At 39.6% G+C, this 14,937-nt stretch overlaps 1 protein-coding gene across 6 annotated transcripts in view; it reads right to left on the bottom strand.

The window, feature by feature from the left end:
• The window catches only part of SLC30A7 (solute carrier family 30 member 7), a 24,236-nt gene extending 9,299 nt beyond the window's left edge, over window positions 1-14,937 (bottom strand). For 2 of the 6 annotated variants that reach the window (XR_014932562.1, XM_015869897.3), the window contains exons 1-10: window positions 14,763-14,937; window positions 14,495-14,596; window positions 11,819-11,932; window positions 10,127-10,214; window positions 9,276-9,402; window positions 8,264-8,413; window positions 7,031-7,081; window positions 4,927-5,062; window positions 1,191-1,281; window positions 138-287 (exon numbers count right to left, since the gene is read on the bottom strand). Coding sequence is in view for 3 of the 6 variants with exons in the window: in XM_015869897.3 (XP_015725383.2) it covers window positions 138-287; window positions 1,191-1,281; window positions 4,927-5,062; window positions 7,031-7,081; window positions 8,264-8,413; window positions 9,276-9,402; window positions 10,127-10,214; window positions 11,819-11,932; window positions 14,495-14,596; window positions 14,763-14,842 (1,089 nt within the window). In the remaining 3 variants the exon portion in view is untranslated. Of the gene's footprint in view, window positions 1-137; window positions 288-1,190; window positions 1,282-4,926; window positions 5,063-7,030; window positions 7,082-8,263; window positions 8,414-9,275; window positions 9,403-10,126; window positions 10,215-11,818; window positions 11,933-14,365; window positions 14,597-14,762 lie in introns of all 6 variants that reach the window. The other 4 variants (XR_014932563.1, XM_085510963.1, XM_085510965.1 and 1 more) reach the window with 3 other exon arrangements.

The raw sequence follows: 14,937 nt of genomic DNA, 5'->3' as shown, positions 1-14,937 counted from the left end.
CAAAGAATTTTGAAGTTGTTCTACACAGCTGGAGAAAAGCAGCTTTTCAACAGCTATAATAATACCAAAAAAAGAAACCTTTTTCTTATTAAGAGTTGTAGTGTCACCTCAGGTGACTCTGCTTTTGAGATACATACCTGAGTAAAAATATTGTGAGTTTGGCTTAGAATCCACCTTCCATCAGCATCAGGAGCAACTAATAATTTCAAAGTCCCTATGTAAACATCAGTACAGAGGGTCCAGAAGTGTGGATCATGTAAACTGTAAACTCCTTGCAACTGCTGCACCTAAACATAAAAGGAACTTGATTTTTTTCCCCCCAAAAAAATACATGGGCTTCATTCCTTATTACAGTCTCTGTGATTGTAAAGAACTGAAAGCAGATTCTATGTATGGGTCACAATTCTGCATCTTGCTATTCATACGTATTACAAATATTTTATTGAAACCATTTCTGAAACCAGTTGTGTCCAAAAGAGAAAAATCATTTATTTTGTTGAATGCCTTCACAAATTCCAACAGTGATTTCTATAAATGCAGTAATTTTCCCATTAAAAAAGTAGAGAGATTCTAACTATTAATAGAAATGTGTTAATATGCCTGTAAATATTTAGTGAGGGCTTAAGTTTGCTCCATCAAATCCATTCTTCCAATTTCAGCAAAAAGCCTTCACGTGGTCATTATAAACCCAGAACCTTTTGAGAAACAAAGACACTCATTCTACAAGCACATTAATACAACATACTCTGTAAGTTTGCAAAGGTGCTTCACATGCTCAGATCATGACACATTATAAGTTAAGTCAGCCAGGAGTAACAGGACAAATCAAATCCAGATTAACCTCCTTACACACACTTGTCAATGTCATTATACCTCAATTTAGTAAAAGACAGAACTAGATTTTGAGGGAGATAAACTACCCTGGACAAAAGAAAAACTTCATGCACTAGCAGCACAAATGACTGTGAGGAAAAGCTTCAGGATCTCTCTCTAGCTCTAACAAGTTGAGCTTAAGCTATGTAATATTTAGGATTTGGAGAAAATAATTTATCTGGCATTGTCACTTCTACAACCTAGAGAACCTTTCACAGGCTTTACTGGAAAAAGAAATGATAACATCCTCATGTTAGTTGAGACTCATTAATTCAACACTTTCCTCATACACAAAAATGGCCCAAGTAAGAGCTTACCCTCTGATAGCACTGAGGCAGAGCATTTTCCAGAGATGGAGGAGTTCGCTGCATCAAAATTCCAATGGATTCTTTCAGAAGTGGAACAATACTATAAAGAAAAAGGGAAGTTCACTACTATGACATTTTTCAGAAGCTGCAGAACAAAGTAAAATGACACTGCTTAATGCTCTTGAATAGTTCTTTAGTTGTTTGACCAGAAGATGAGAAAGTTACCATGAAAACCTGTCACAGATAATAAAAGAATAGACAAATTCTAATGGTGTCGCACTAAGGGCAAACAGACTTCTCCCTCAAATGACCCAGAGACAATCAGCCAACAATCAAAAAATAATTGGTTTAACTGTGGGATTCAGGCTGAAATTTAAGTGCCTTAAGCATATAATGACAAAGTAGCTGATAAGCACAGCTTAGTAACAAAACCTACTTCAACGGCAAATCACTCACAAACAGCTATGAAAATATGCAGCTGAAACTGTTTTTCTTTCGTCTCTGGTTTAAGGCATATCTTTCTTATGAACTAAAATAATAACAAGGAGATCATAAAACAAAATTAGTGTGCACCAGTCCAGCTACACCAAAGATATTTTGTCAGAAACAGAATACTTTGCATATTCCTGACATGAACTAAGTGCAGGGTCTCATCTGACCTCAAAGATTTAACATTTGGAAGTCATTAGAGGTTCTCTCTTTACTGTATGGTCTTGCTTAATCAGCAAACTAAAAAGACCATTAATACATTTTTATTTTTTTTTAAGCCATAGCAATACCAGTAAGTTCATATCCCAAGACTGTCAGTGAACACTTACACTTACTAAGTATTCAGTATGTTGATTTTTGTTTAGGAGCAGTCTACCATGTAGAATACACTAACATTTAAGATTATGATAACTATCTGTAGTCCAGTCTCAAAACTTCAATAGTAATATAATTTTAAGAGCATGTAAGTCACTTAACTCTCTATAGCAAAAGCAATGATAAATTTTAGGAGCCATAAGCTGAATTTTTGGCATCATGACAAAGCAATGGGTTCCATTTCTGTCTCGAAGCAGTGCCAGCATATGCAGCTTCCACTGCTCAGCTCACTGTTTTGATAATCCTTAGCTACGGTAAAAAGGAGTCAGAGGTTACTTGGGCTTAATAAACTTCAGGGTAAGTGAGCACTTTTAAGCAGCACATTGGAATCAGTCACTCAGAGTCAACCATGGTAACAAAGAGGTGAATGGTGTAAGACAATCCACTGTATAGGTGGTACAGATTGAAAGAGGGTCCTCCTGCTGACAAGACTTCACCCATTCCAGACTTCATAATGGTTCCACACTAACACCACCTTCAGAGAAATTTCCTGAACAATTTTCTGAAAATAATGCTGCATGAATTGCACTTTTATCAAGATATAACGAGAACCCCCAAAGCAGAGTGTTTAATTACAGTCATCATCTCTGAAGTACAAAGAATAGAGGCAAATCAGGGAGTTGCTTGATACTGTAGGTGAGTCAAAACGGTCACAGGTTTCTCATTTAGTTAGGAAGAAGTTTATCTCCTGCGAAGCTGAAAAGGCCAGAAAACAGCAACAATAATGGGATGCGCTCTCACAAATGCTGTTAAGAGTGCACAAGGCCACATGCATATCTACTTCCAAAGGGACACTTTCTCCCACCAGGTAACCTTTCACTGTAAACAAAACTAACATGACAACCTATAGGACCCATTTATCACAGCTCTTTGATACTCCACTCTTTCACACACAGTATTGCAGTAGAAAGCTTTTGATTAAAACTCAAAATTACATGAGTCATCAGTGTGAAATACAGAAATCTGTGCTACACACTGACTCCTCAGCCCTCTAAGAAACCAAAAGCTAGTGATGGCTCTTACAACCATCAGCTTCAAGACTTTTCCAAACCTTCCCCACCCACCCTCCCCCCCCCCCCCCGCCTCACATCTTATATTCCACAAGATTTCAGTATAATCATTTTCCTAAATTAGATTTAGATGACTGGAAAAAGTAAGGACAAAAGTATTATGTACCCTGGCAACAATCAATTGAACCCCTACTGTTACAACAGAAGTTCATGTTACAATAAGATTCAAAAAAACTTTTAAGTCAACTCAACTCACATCACAGTGAAGAATAAGTTACAATAAACAATGGCTTTACGTCCTGGAGCATAAATGAAAACTACTAAAACCACCTTGACCACCTTGTTTAGTGCATTTCAAGCAAAGTCGTGAGCAATCAAGTCTGTTAGACTGCTCGAGAAATGAAATCTGCAATTAGACTTTGTTCCACTGCTGTGTCAAAACGTGCCAGTCTGAAAGAAATGCAGATTTGCTTCTACTGACTGAATGCAACTGCATTGAGACTTGGTATAGTAATCCTAGAGAACATTTACAGTGCAGTGGATCAACAGCCCAAGTCAAACATAAAGTCTGATATCAGGTCAAAGGACACATCAAACAGGAATTTTCCAGCTTTTTTAATATAGAACACAGACCTCTTATGCCCTTCCTAAGTACAAGATCTATTAATAGCTTTATTATAAAATCTCTTTTATGGAAGCTTCAGCCTTCTTCCAACTTCAATATGAATGCAACAAAAACCTCCTGTCGTTCATATGGTACCTTCTGATTTGCACTCCACATCTGCTTTGCTGTACATTAAGGTACACCCTTAAAAAACAAACCATATGGAAAACAGCGTTCCACCCAACCATTAATTCAGCAGTAGCTTCTTTCTGTACAGCAACTTGCACATTTTCTTTCCAGTTTGAGGAGATCTGTCACATAATTGACTTTTTCAATTACAGAACTGCATTTTTAATAATTTGCCCTTAATAAAAATCACAGGTTTAAGACAACCTATTTAACTTATATTAGTTCAATAACCTAATAGTGATGTGGATTTTTGAGTGCATTTAGCACCTGAAGAGTATTGGCCTACTCTGATAACTAGGGAGATTCACATCAATAACTCTGAACACTGCCATGCGTATGGTATAAACATGCCATATATGGTATAACACAAGCATGTATCTGCATTTGATCAGATATTTACCATGGTTGAAGAGACAAAGTTTTTCAGTTATGTTCTACCTGAACTTGTGGCACTCTGCCCTGTGCCACCATCTGAACTGCTGCCAGAAATACCCCAGTAACATCATCACTGAATAAAACACGTTTGCTGCTCCAAACTCAACCAAACTGCTTCACGTTTACAGTGATCTTGGTAAGCAACAATAGGGAAAGCAAGGAACTACTCGAAGCATTTCCACTCAGTCTTAAAAGGAATAAGGATGTCTCAGAATACAAATACAAACAGTTTTCTCCACAGAAAGAAGTACCAGACTTGATTCATCAGGGACAAGGGCATATCCTGTGCCAGCAAGCTGCTGCACTGAAGCCGTTCTGCTCCATTTACTAGAGTACATTGGCTTACATAAGTGCGTGCTAAATACAGAAAGGAAGAGTACTACAGCTTGAACCTGGATAAAACACATAGTACTGTGCCTACAGTGTTAAAACGTGGATTTAAGAGCAAAGCCAGTAGCTGTAGAAAGACTAGGTAACTCATTTAATAGCACACCAAAACAAGCACACACAACAGGGATAACGTGCTACTCAGAATAAAAGCAAGCATTGTAAATCATAAGCATAACAGCAAACCCGTTCTTCTGAGCTGTAATTTGTGCTACTGTAAGTAGTGTTAAAAAGACTACCAGCCATCAACACTTACCTCACACCTATAAGTAATGCTATCAGCATTGAACAAATAGGATCTGCTATCATTAGACCATAGTTCTGCATCAATAAAGCTGATATGATTACACCAATACTTCCAAGTGTGTCTGCGACAATGTGTAGAAATACACCTGTAAGAGATTAATAAACATCAATTTAGACTGGTTTCTTAAAGCTAACAGAATTATTTCAAAGACTACTTAAGGAGGAGAGTTGCGAGACCTAGGTAACATGATTTATACTCGTTATATTCTTCATAAATTTTTGGTGAAATACATAAAGAGCAATCACAGGGTTTCAACGTAACCTTACAACATAAAGCACTTGAAGGAATTATATTCTTTTCTGCACATAGCATGAAGAGGTATTTCACGGCGTGACTATCAAGCAATGATCTACAGCTAATATTTTTCATTCAAAACTCACCTGTACTATAGCAAAGAAACTCATTAACAAAAACAGACCTGAAAGGCTTTGAAAGACACTTATGTTTCACTGACAATAGAAGCTGTTTGGCAATGAGATTGAAGACGAGTGATTTTCAGAATTACTTATTACTGCAGAAATGTAGAAGTTCACTGTTATATTGAGGAATGCTCAAGGTAAAGAGGAGGAATCAAACTACAAAGAGCAGCCTTTGGCGCTCCCTGCTGGCAATAACAGGAGTAGTCATTCAGAAACAGTTCACTGAATACATTTCTCAGGAGTGTGACATTCCCTCCTAACAAAAAGATAACTCACAACAATAAATCAGCATTCTAACAGTTTTCTTAAGCCTTCTTCGTGCTTGGTCTGTAGGTAACTCCCTTCATCCAAAGAGTGCCAGGCATCAGGTTTGTGAGTACTCTATACTCACCAGCATTTTAGCTATTGCTGAATGATCCTTACACAGCATCAAGGTCCTCTGTTTCTCACTCTGCCCCCATGCAAGTAGGCAGGGGCTGGGCAGAATGCTGGAAGGGGACACAGCCAGGACAACCGACCCAGATCAGCCAGATGTTCCATACTGTGTGACATCGTGCTCAATAACTAAACAAAAGCTTTCTAAAGCAGTTGTTGGCTGGGAGATGGCAGGTGATTGCCTCTGCACCAAAGTTTGATTCCTATGTTTTCCCTCCTTGTTTATTAAACTGTCTATATCACAGTCCAAGCATATTTCTTGTTTGTATTGTTTTGATCCTCTTCTGCACTTCCCTTCCACCACTGCAAGGAAGGGGACAAGTGAGCAACAGGTGGATGCTCAATTGGTGGACAGAGGAAACTCAGAAGAATACTGAAAAGTTAAAATAGGTTTGTTGTTTTTTAATTCAGTTTAAGCATGCCTTTCACTTGGAAGTCAGTAAGTCAGTCTGTCTTCTCATACTGTCCTTGAAGTTTACATACACAAAATGATGATGAAGATACAAGCACTGGAAGAGGTGGAAAATGTTCCCTTGGAAGGGCTACAAAGAAGTCAGGAAACCACTCAATAAAATAATATAGAACACACACCTGGACACATCAGATAACTGCACTGCACAATTCTTCCCCTCTGAATTCTGCGCACTTTAAAATCGAAGCTCAAAACTGACCTAATTAATAGTTTATACCCTTCTAGCTCTCAGGAGATTATGGACTTCAATTCTCCTTCAAGTGATTACAGCTTGAATGACCATCTTGTTTAAACCAAGCGTAATGGCTAGTTTAAAACAGCGGTACCCTGCAGAGAATATTATACCAACCTGCATCTTCCAAATACAGTCTATCTTAATAATAGCACTTTTCCAGTCTCTAGGATGTACACTGAACCTTAGGTTTCTGCTTTTTATCACCCTTTCCTCATTTTTTATCTTTGACTCTTCAGCATCACGACAGCATAGAAGCTGAAACCCTCCCTTTTAAGCAGTGTGTTGACACAGCATTGTGTTTATAATTCAGTGAATGTCTCAGTGCCCAGCCATGCACAGGGTATGCACTCATCTGTTCATACATGGAAGGAAACTTCAAGTAAGAAAAAGGTAGCATTTATCCAGTGGCATCCTCTGAAATAGATGTGTCATGAATAGTCACAGGCAGAAAAGGTTAAAACATATAAAGCATTGTACTTCTTCTCATCATACCTTGTAAGATCTGCTTGCTAGAACCAGTCATCCCTTCAAGAGAATGGTCATCTGTGGAAATAATATTCATAGTGGCATATTAACCTATGCAAAGGCTCAAACGATTCTTTTAAAGCAACTTCTTTTTAAAACAAAAATTGAGAAATGAAACCTTTCCAATATCTACCAAAAGAAGCCACTTCAAGAATGAGTCATACAAAGGAGTAAGCAAGAGTACAATCATATTTGGTGCCAAGGAGTATTTCAGTCAAGCCTTTGCCCCAAGCATTTAAAACAAGACTTGAAGCCAAAACTGAACCCAAAAAAATCCTCTCATTCAAGCAGATCAATGACCCTGTGGCAATGTATCAGAAAAAACAAAACACCTTTAAGAAAAAAGACTGAAGGATAGCAAATGACTTACAGTGAGGGTATAAGATTTATGCAGGAATTGATTTGAATATTAGATTAAACCAAACATATTCTTTGTTCCACTGGGAGAGGGCTGGGAGGGCAATGCCAACACCGAGCTTGTGTTTTCCAGCCATATTTCAGAATTATTAATTTTCTATTAAAAATATCTACTAGAAGGCATAAGTAAAGGTTTTCCTATACTTTGTCACCTCCTGTCACAAGCTGCTGTGCATATTCACACCACCATCTCTTCTCCTAAAGTGAAGACTAGTGATCATATTTTGTGTGGATGTCTCTTCAGATTGTTTGTCTTTAAGGAAACGATTTAAGCATAGCAAAGATACAGAATACCAAAATAACCAGCTTTAAAACAGATTACAAATGTTCAAGACAAAAAAAAAAGAAAAAATCACCTATTTAAGATCACACTCCATACGCAACAAATCAATCCCTAAGTACCCACAGCAAAATTGCTCATTTATCTTTCCCAATACCTTAATCCGTGAAGTCAATTCAATTGAGAACAGTGGCATAACAGTTTATTATTATTATTATTACTATTATTATTATTTCATCAAAAATTGAAATAAAGCACTTAGTATCTCATTTCATTATGCTGCTATAGCATACATGCTTTTATCTTTGGCCTGCATATAACAAAGATGAACAGTCCAAAAATTTAGATAGACAATATATAACACTTCATTGATCACAACTGAAAAACCATTTCTCTGTGTACTCATAACAATAAGCAGTCAGCAATCTCTCTTCTGTTCAGAAAAATCAGTAATGTCAAATTTAACTTGAGTCAAGTAAAATTCTATGACATTAAGTACTTACCATGGCAGTAATCCTGACCATGAGAGAGTCCATGGCTATGGCCATGATCATGAGTATGTCCATGTTTATGCTCATGGCTGTGGCCGTGACCTCTGTGACTGTGCCCGTGGCTGAGACCTCCATTAAATAAAGAATGGCTGTGCTCATGCCCTACAAACAAATATCAGAGCATAAACACAAGGGCTAAACAGAAGTAAACTTAGATTTGTTTCTCAGCTACTTAAAATCTGTTCGTCCTTTGGGTCACCTGAAGTCATGGCTTTAAACCAATTTGTTAGATTAAAATTAACACAAGCTGTTTGAAATATAAACCTTTGCATGGGGCTGCATGAACCATATCTGATTCCAGAAGTTGTTTTAATACAGCTTGAAAAACGTGCACACAATTTGCTACAAGCATGTTAAAAGCAAATAGAAAACTGAAACCCACTACTGTTCATGCTTCAAAAATTTAAGCTGCTTCTTTGAGTCTGTATCACAGTTCAGAGGTTAAGCTGGAACTGATATCAATTAGCTTTGCAGAAAAAGAAATAACATTTACCAGAAGCATTTACACAAGTTTTGCATTGAACACTATGAAGTTGAAAAATACCTGAATCTTCACATCCCATGTTTAAAATTTGATTCAGACACCTTGTTAATTCTTTCACCAGGAGAGCCCTTATCTAACTACAGTTTAATTGTATTCATAAGATACTCTGCAAGAGAAAAAAATCTCTTCCAAGATCGTGTAGTAGAACCCATGTTACAGAAAGCAGATTATGGCTTTCTAGGCCTTGCAGGTAAATGGGTGAGAAGTAGTATAAGAAAGTACATGAGAAGTACAGCGGTTACATACTAAAGTGAGTGTTAGAATATGAAAATTGATACTGCAACAAATCATTCAGCTGGGACTGCCACTAAAAAGACCTACAAACATAATACTGAGGCTCTCACGGATGGGTAACAGTGTCCTAGAACACAGGATGCTTAGAAAGTAAGAAAAAAAACCTGAAAATTATAAACATCCTACCAGAGCCATGTGAATGCCCATGACCTCCGTGCTGAAAAACAAATATTCCTATAAGATTTACAATAAATCCCAGTATAGAAACTGGAAGAAGTCTCTCATGATGCACATCAGGAGGCTCCAGTGCCCTCTAGGAATAAACACAAGAAACAATCATAGCATTTCACTCTCATCACATTAGTAAAAGGCACTGAGAAAGGATGCTCATGTGTCTAAGCAGTTTTGTGTTTTCTTAATTAAGCAGGTACACGTAAAGACATAATTGCTCTCAATTTGCTCTCTATAACTTCCTGGAGGGAGGTTGTAGTGAGATAGATGTCAGCCTTTTCTCTTGTGTAGACAGTGATAGAACTAGAGGCAATGGTTTTAAGCTGCGCCAGGGGAGATTCAGGCTGGACATTAGGAAATATTACTTCTCAGAAAGGGTAGTCAGGCATTGGAATGAACTGCCCAGGGAGGTGGTGGAGTCACCAACTGTGGGAGTGCTCAAGAAACGTTTGGATGTTGTGTTGAGGGGTGATGATTTAGCTGGGAAGTATTGGTAATGGTTGGACTGGATGATCTTCTAGGTCTTTTCCAACCTTGATAATTCTGTGATTCTGGAATTAGGAAGTACTCAGGAATTCCACACTCTAAATCTGACAATGCTGGTGTAAATCAAAATGCTGTTTAAGAAGCCACTATTAATATATGGGAAAAAAAATAATAAATGGGTTTATGTCACAAGACAATTCCAGACTGCCCTATACTCTTGTTCAGATCCTAGAATCTTAAGCAATTTTATCTCCACTTTTATCTCCACTAAATACACTCTACAAATAGAAACTGATAGTACAATTCACCTCATTACATACCTCAACACCTTCGGAAAAAATAAAGAAAGCTGTAAAGATGAGGAATAAACCATTCACAAAACCAGCGAGTACTTCTGCTCGAACGTATCTGCAAAAAAACAAGAAGCAAAGCAGATATCACCATATCCACTTAAAGCTGAGAAATTAAGCAGTGAAACTTCAAAACCAAACAATAATCTTCTAGCTCTCAAACAGCTGCGTTACACAAGGAATATATAAACTACAGACAACTTATATGTAATTAACTATTTTCCACGTTGACAAAATTTCACAGCCACAGCCAACTTCTACTCAGCTTCCATATTTGTAGTAGAAAACAACTCCTGAGATCACTTGAAAGGTAACATATTAAAACAGTGAAGTGATAAGTGGAAGGAAAGCAAGACAAGTTCAGACAATTAAGCAAGTAGGATACTACCTCAAAACAACCCTAAGCCTTAATCCATCCATCTAATTTCAGAGACACAAACCTTAGAGCAGCAAGAGCTCACCTCTGCAGCCACTACCTGGCCTAGATGAATGAAGATTTACAGTATTTCCCATTTAAAATAAACAGTGTAAATATATATTACAGTGTAAATATATATTTAGAAACTACAAAATACAGTTATACTTCAGATTGCTGATGGAAAGTTTTGTTTAATATCAAAGAAGTCACACTAATTTGTTTCTCTTTTAGTAGGGAATTTTTCATAAACATTATAAAGTAAATGTTTCTTACATATTTGTCCAATTAAAGAAAAACATCACTAGATCAAAATGTAATTCCAAAGTAGGAAACACCAGACTTAATAAACAGTAGCTGTTCTCTTATGTGGAACGCCAGCTGCTTAAGTGCAGAGCAGTAATTAAGATAAAACCTGCTTTCATTGGAGTTTGCTCACGACAAAATAAATTCCTCCTAAGCTGATTCCTAAACATACCCATTTTCACCTTGACTAATCAGTGCTTTGAGTCTCAAACTATATAATGCATGCTTATACAAGACAGCTGAAGTTAAATGATGACATTCAGGTCAGTGACACTGTGAGCAATGCAGCAACCCACCTTATAGCCCAAATGCAGTTAATCAGTATGACCGATTAATACTACTGTATCATGAGTACTGCTTTTATAGGCACACCTGAAACAAGTGCCCTTGAAACAAGAATCAACTGCAACAATTACACCCACAGTGGATACCTGGAAGACAGCACAGCTGTGTGAATTGGAACTTTAGTGGCATCCACAGCTGTTAACGATAACTACACCTGCTGAAACCTGCTGGGTCTACAGCAAGGCATGGTTTATAATCTCAGGTGCAGCATCTATCTCATGGACTTAGGGCCTTTCAGAGATAACTTTCGGAAGAAGGTATGGGACAAAAGCAGTCTGCAATTCCCTGTGACATACCTCAGCTCACTGCAGGCACAAATCCATAATACACTGTTTTGCTGTACCTGTGCTATGCACATGACACAGCATAGCAGTTCTGTGCTCTGTAAGCTGGTTACACTAGTACTACTGTGGAGCTCTTAGCAGTGAAGTGTACTCATCAAAAGCATAGCCTTTCCATTTTCTCCTATTTCGAGGGAAATACATTAAAGGTTTAAATCATTCACCTTAAAAAGAATACTTTCCATACAACTTTTTCATGTTCTGTATAAAAGAAGTTTTGTGCACACATTAAGACAACAGCTTGAAATTTCTTACCCATATGAGAAAGCATCATTTGACCTCCACTTGGAAATAACTGAAGCTGCTAATCCAGCCAATAAAGCAGTACAATCAAAAAACATATGGAAAGAATCTGATATTAAACCTAAACTGGAAAAGAACAAAGAAAAAAAAGTGTTATGTTATGCACAAGAAAAAACAGAGCATTCAATCTTTTATGTACCATAAGAATACGCTGCTCCAAAGGCTCCAGCACAGTTCTGCTTGCTCAGGGGACAAACCCACAGCATACCACCAATCTAAGGATGCTGACAAAGGCAGTTTGTGTGCTGATAAACCTGCTTTTGTCAGCCCACTGAGGCTGCTTTGAGAGAGCACTTAGCAAGAAATCCATCTGGTATATGTTGGGATGATGTGTGGGAGGGAATCCACTGACACAAATCAAAGACCCAGAGGTAGATACACCTGTAAATAACAAACCCTCAGCTTATCAATACAAAGTAACCACAGGATGGTGGACAAGACATGTTCATCTGTTGTCTTTATGACAGAGTTCCCCCCACAACAGACACAGAGTTACTGTAACAAATAAAAGCCTTTGGTAAGTCTATCAAAGAACTTAACTTTAGAAAACAGCTGAGAAAAGACACCTCATCTTCACTATGTACCTTCTAAAGAGCTTTATTTCACCCAGTTACAAAGACCTTTCAACTCATTCAGCAAATACTTTGGACCATAGAGAGCTATGATAGATTTTTTGAGGCCTACAGGAAGATTACTGTGGTGGAAAGAGAGAATTAAGAATGAAATGCTCACCCACGTCCCAGGCTTTCAGTACTAAACTCCAAAGGGAGGGATCTCCAAAAAGAAATCATTCCCCCCCGGCAGTCAGCCCTTAAATGGGGTCTAGGAGTGGTACAGCCTGGCTCTGCCCCTTCCTGTCACACAGCCTTACCCTGTGCTCCCATGGCTGATTTACTGCTTGCCTCAGGTGGTCAATTAGTGGTTCAGGCCACATCTTAAAAGTTCCCATAATTTAGTGCCTTTTTTTTTTCTTATTATAAACTTTTGGGAAAGAGGAGAATCTAAGAACCATCTGCTAGTGAAAAAACAAATATCACACTAGCTCTATAGCCAGAAGTCATACAGCCAATGATCACAGCACTTTGCTCGTACCTACAAGACTTATTACAGGGACAAAACCAACACAGCTCCACCTCTTTCAAGACTTAAGCAAACATCTCATAGCACACGGAAGCATGTGGATTTATCAACACTGGTCAGGACAAATTGTCTGTAATATGTTACACTGTGTGGCATAGTATTATAGGTAGAGCAGTAAGTGATTCTGCTGCACAAAGGACAGGAAGCCCAGTAAAAGACCAACCTGATTGCATGTGACTTTGTTTTAATAATGACCTGTAAATGAAATAGATGCAAGAAGCTGCATGGTGGTTACTCAGGTAAGTTAACCACTAGTAACACAAAATATATGCAAGAACTTCCACTGGAATCCATAGGATATTTAGCAGAAACTCTGTAGAAGACATGACATGTAAGTGAGGCCACTTCCACAGCTGAATAAGTAACACTTACAGTGGTTAATACCTTAGAATAACTCACGTAGCAGATTTCAACTTTAAGCTCTACCTTAGGAAAACATGGCATCCAAACCTGTTGTCTGAGCTTTGTGAACATGAAGTTCCTACACTAGTTGTAAGAGGATCATTTAACCTACTGTTTTTGTCATTTAGAGAGAAAGACACAGTAACTCAGCAAACAACAAGTTAGAAATCTATAAGAAATAATCTTGCCATCCACCTCATTAGCATCACGAAGGACACTGGAAACTACAAGTCAAGATCATCTTCAACATGCTGCTAATGCTTGCAGTATCCAGTATCACTTGCCGCACTCAAGGTAGGCCAAGATAGCTCTAAAATAAAGGTGTGCTCCAAGGCATTACTGAAATTCCCCTTCAGAAGTTTTCCATTTCTGCATGCTGCTCTTGTAATGCTCTTGATCAGAAGTTCCAGCAACTTGTGCTTGTACTGCAGCTTTTGATGAGGGTGTCTGGGTTCAATACACAACACTGGGTTTACCACGGCAGATCCCTGAAGTACCAACTTAGAAATACCATTAAACAACTCAATCAAAGAACGGCGTCAGATGAAAACACTACATGACCTGCTCTCTGCTCACACACCACACAGCTGGGACAGAATTATTCTACATTTTCTGACTACGTGTTAGTGTAAGTTCTTCAGCAGCAATTTTATCAGGTCTCCGCTATCCTTCCGAACTCTGTGGATTTATGTGCTATGGGAAGTAGTAAAGAGCTGCACCAGCATGCTTCAATCCTCATTTGAAGTAGTAAAGAGCTGCACCGGCATGCTTCAATCCTCATTTCTCACTCAGGGGCGAGGACAGGCAGGTACCGCCACTCAGCTCGCACTTCACCAAGCCCCATCCCCAGAAGGAACCCTGCGGGAGCAGTTACAGCCCCCAAGGCTCCCCACGGAGCGGCTTCTCCTCCCTCATCGGTCCCCACGACTATTAAGCTCCGCAGCCTCCATTGCTCACCGCCCGATCCTCTCCGTCCCGCCCCATCCCCAGCTCCGGCCCCGTCAAAAGGAGACGTGGCACCAACCCGCCGTCAGACGCCGCTTCCTGCCCGCAGAGCCGCCCCGTTGCAGGCCCCGCCGCCAATACCTGTTACTCCAGATGCCGTACAGCAGCTCCACGAAGGCGAAGGAGAGGTTGAGGCAGAGAAAGAAGAAGAGGTTGCGGGAGGTTTTGTCCGCCAGGATGGACCTAGAGCAGGGAACACGATCGTGTCACGGCCGGGTCGCAGCGGGGAAGCGGCCAAAGGCTCGGCCGCTCACCTGGCGGGCCCGGCATCGCCCCCTCAGCCCTCCAACAAAGCTCGGTGTCGGGCCCGGCCCCCACAGCGCCCCGCCCCATCGCCCGGCTTCTTTACCTGAACCATCCCGACACCTTCCTGAGCAGGTTGAGCCGGGGCGGCTTGTACTCGTCATCCTTAATGGACAGGGGCAGCATGGTGCCGGGCCGCGACGTGACAGGCCGGCGGCGGGCGGGCGGGGCGGGAGGAGGCCCGCGGGCGGCCTCGGTGCTCACATCCGGTCCGTCGCTCT

Source organism: Coturnix japonica, chromosome 11, assembly GCF_054131305.1.
Source record: "Coturnix japonica strain WE chromosome 11, WE-NBRP24, whole genome shotgun sequence".
Lineage (NCBI taxonomy): Eukaryota > Metazoa > Chordata > Aves > Galliformes > Phasianidae > Coturnix > Coturnix japonica.
The sequence above is the reverse complement of the archived record's forward strand: the minus strand, read 5'-3'. Positions and strand labels throughout refer to the sequence as shown.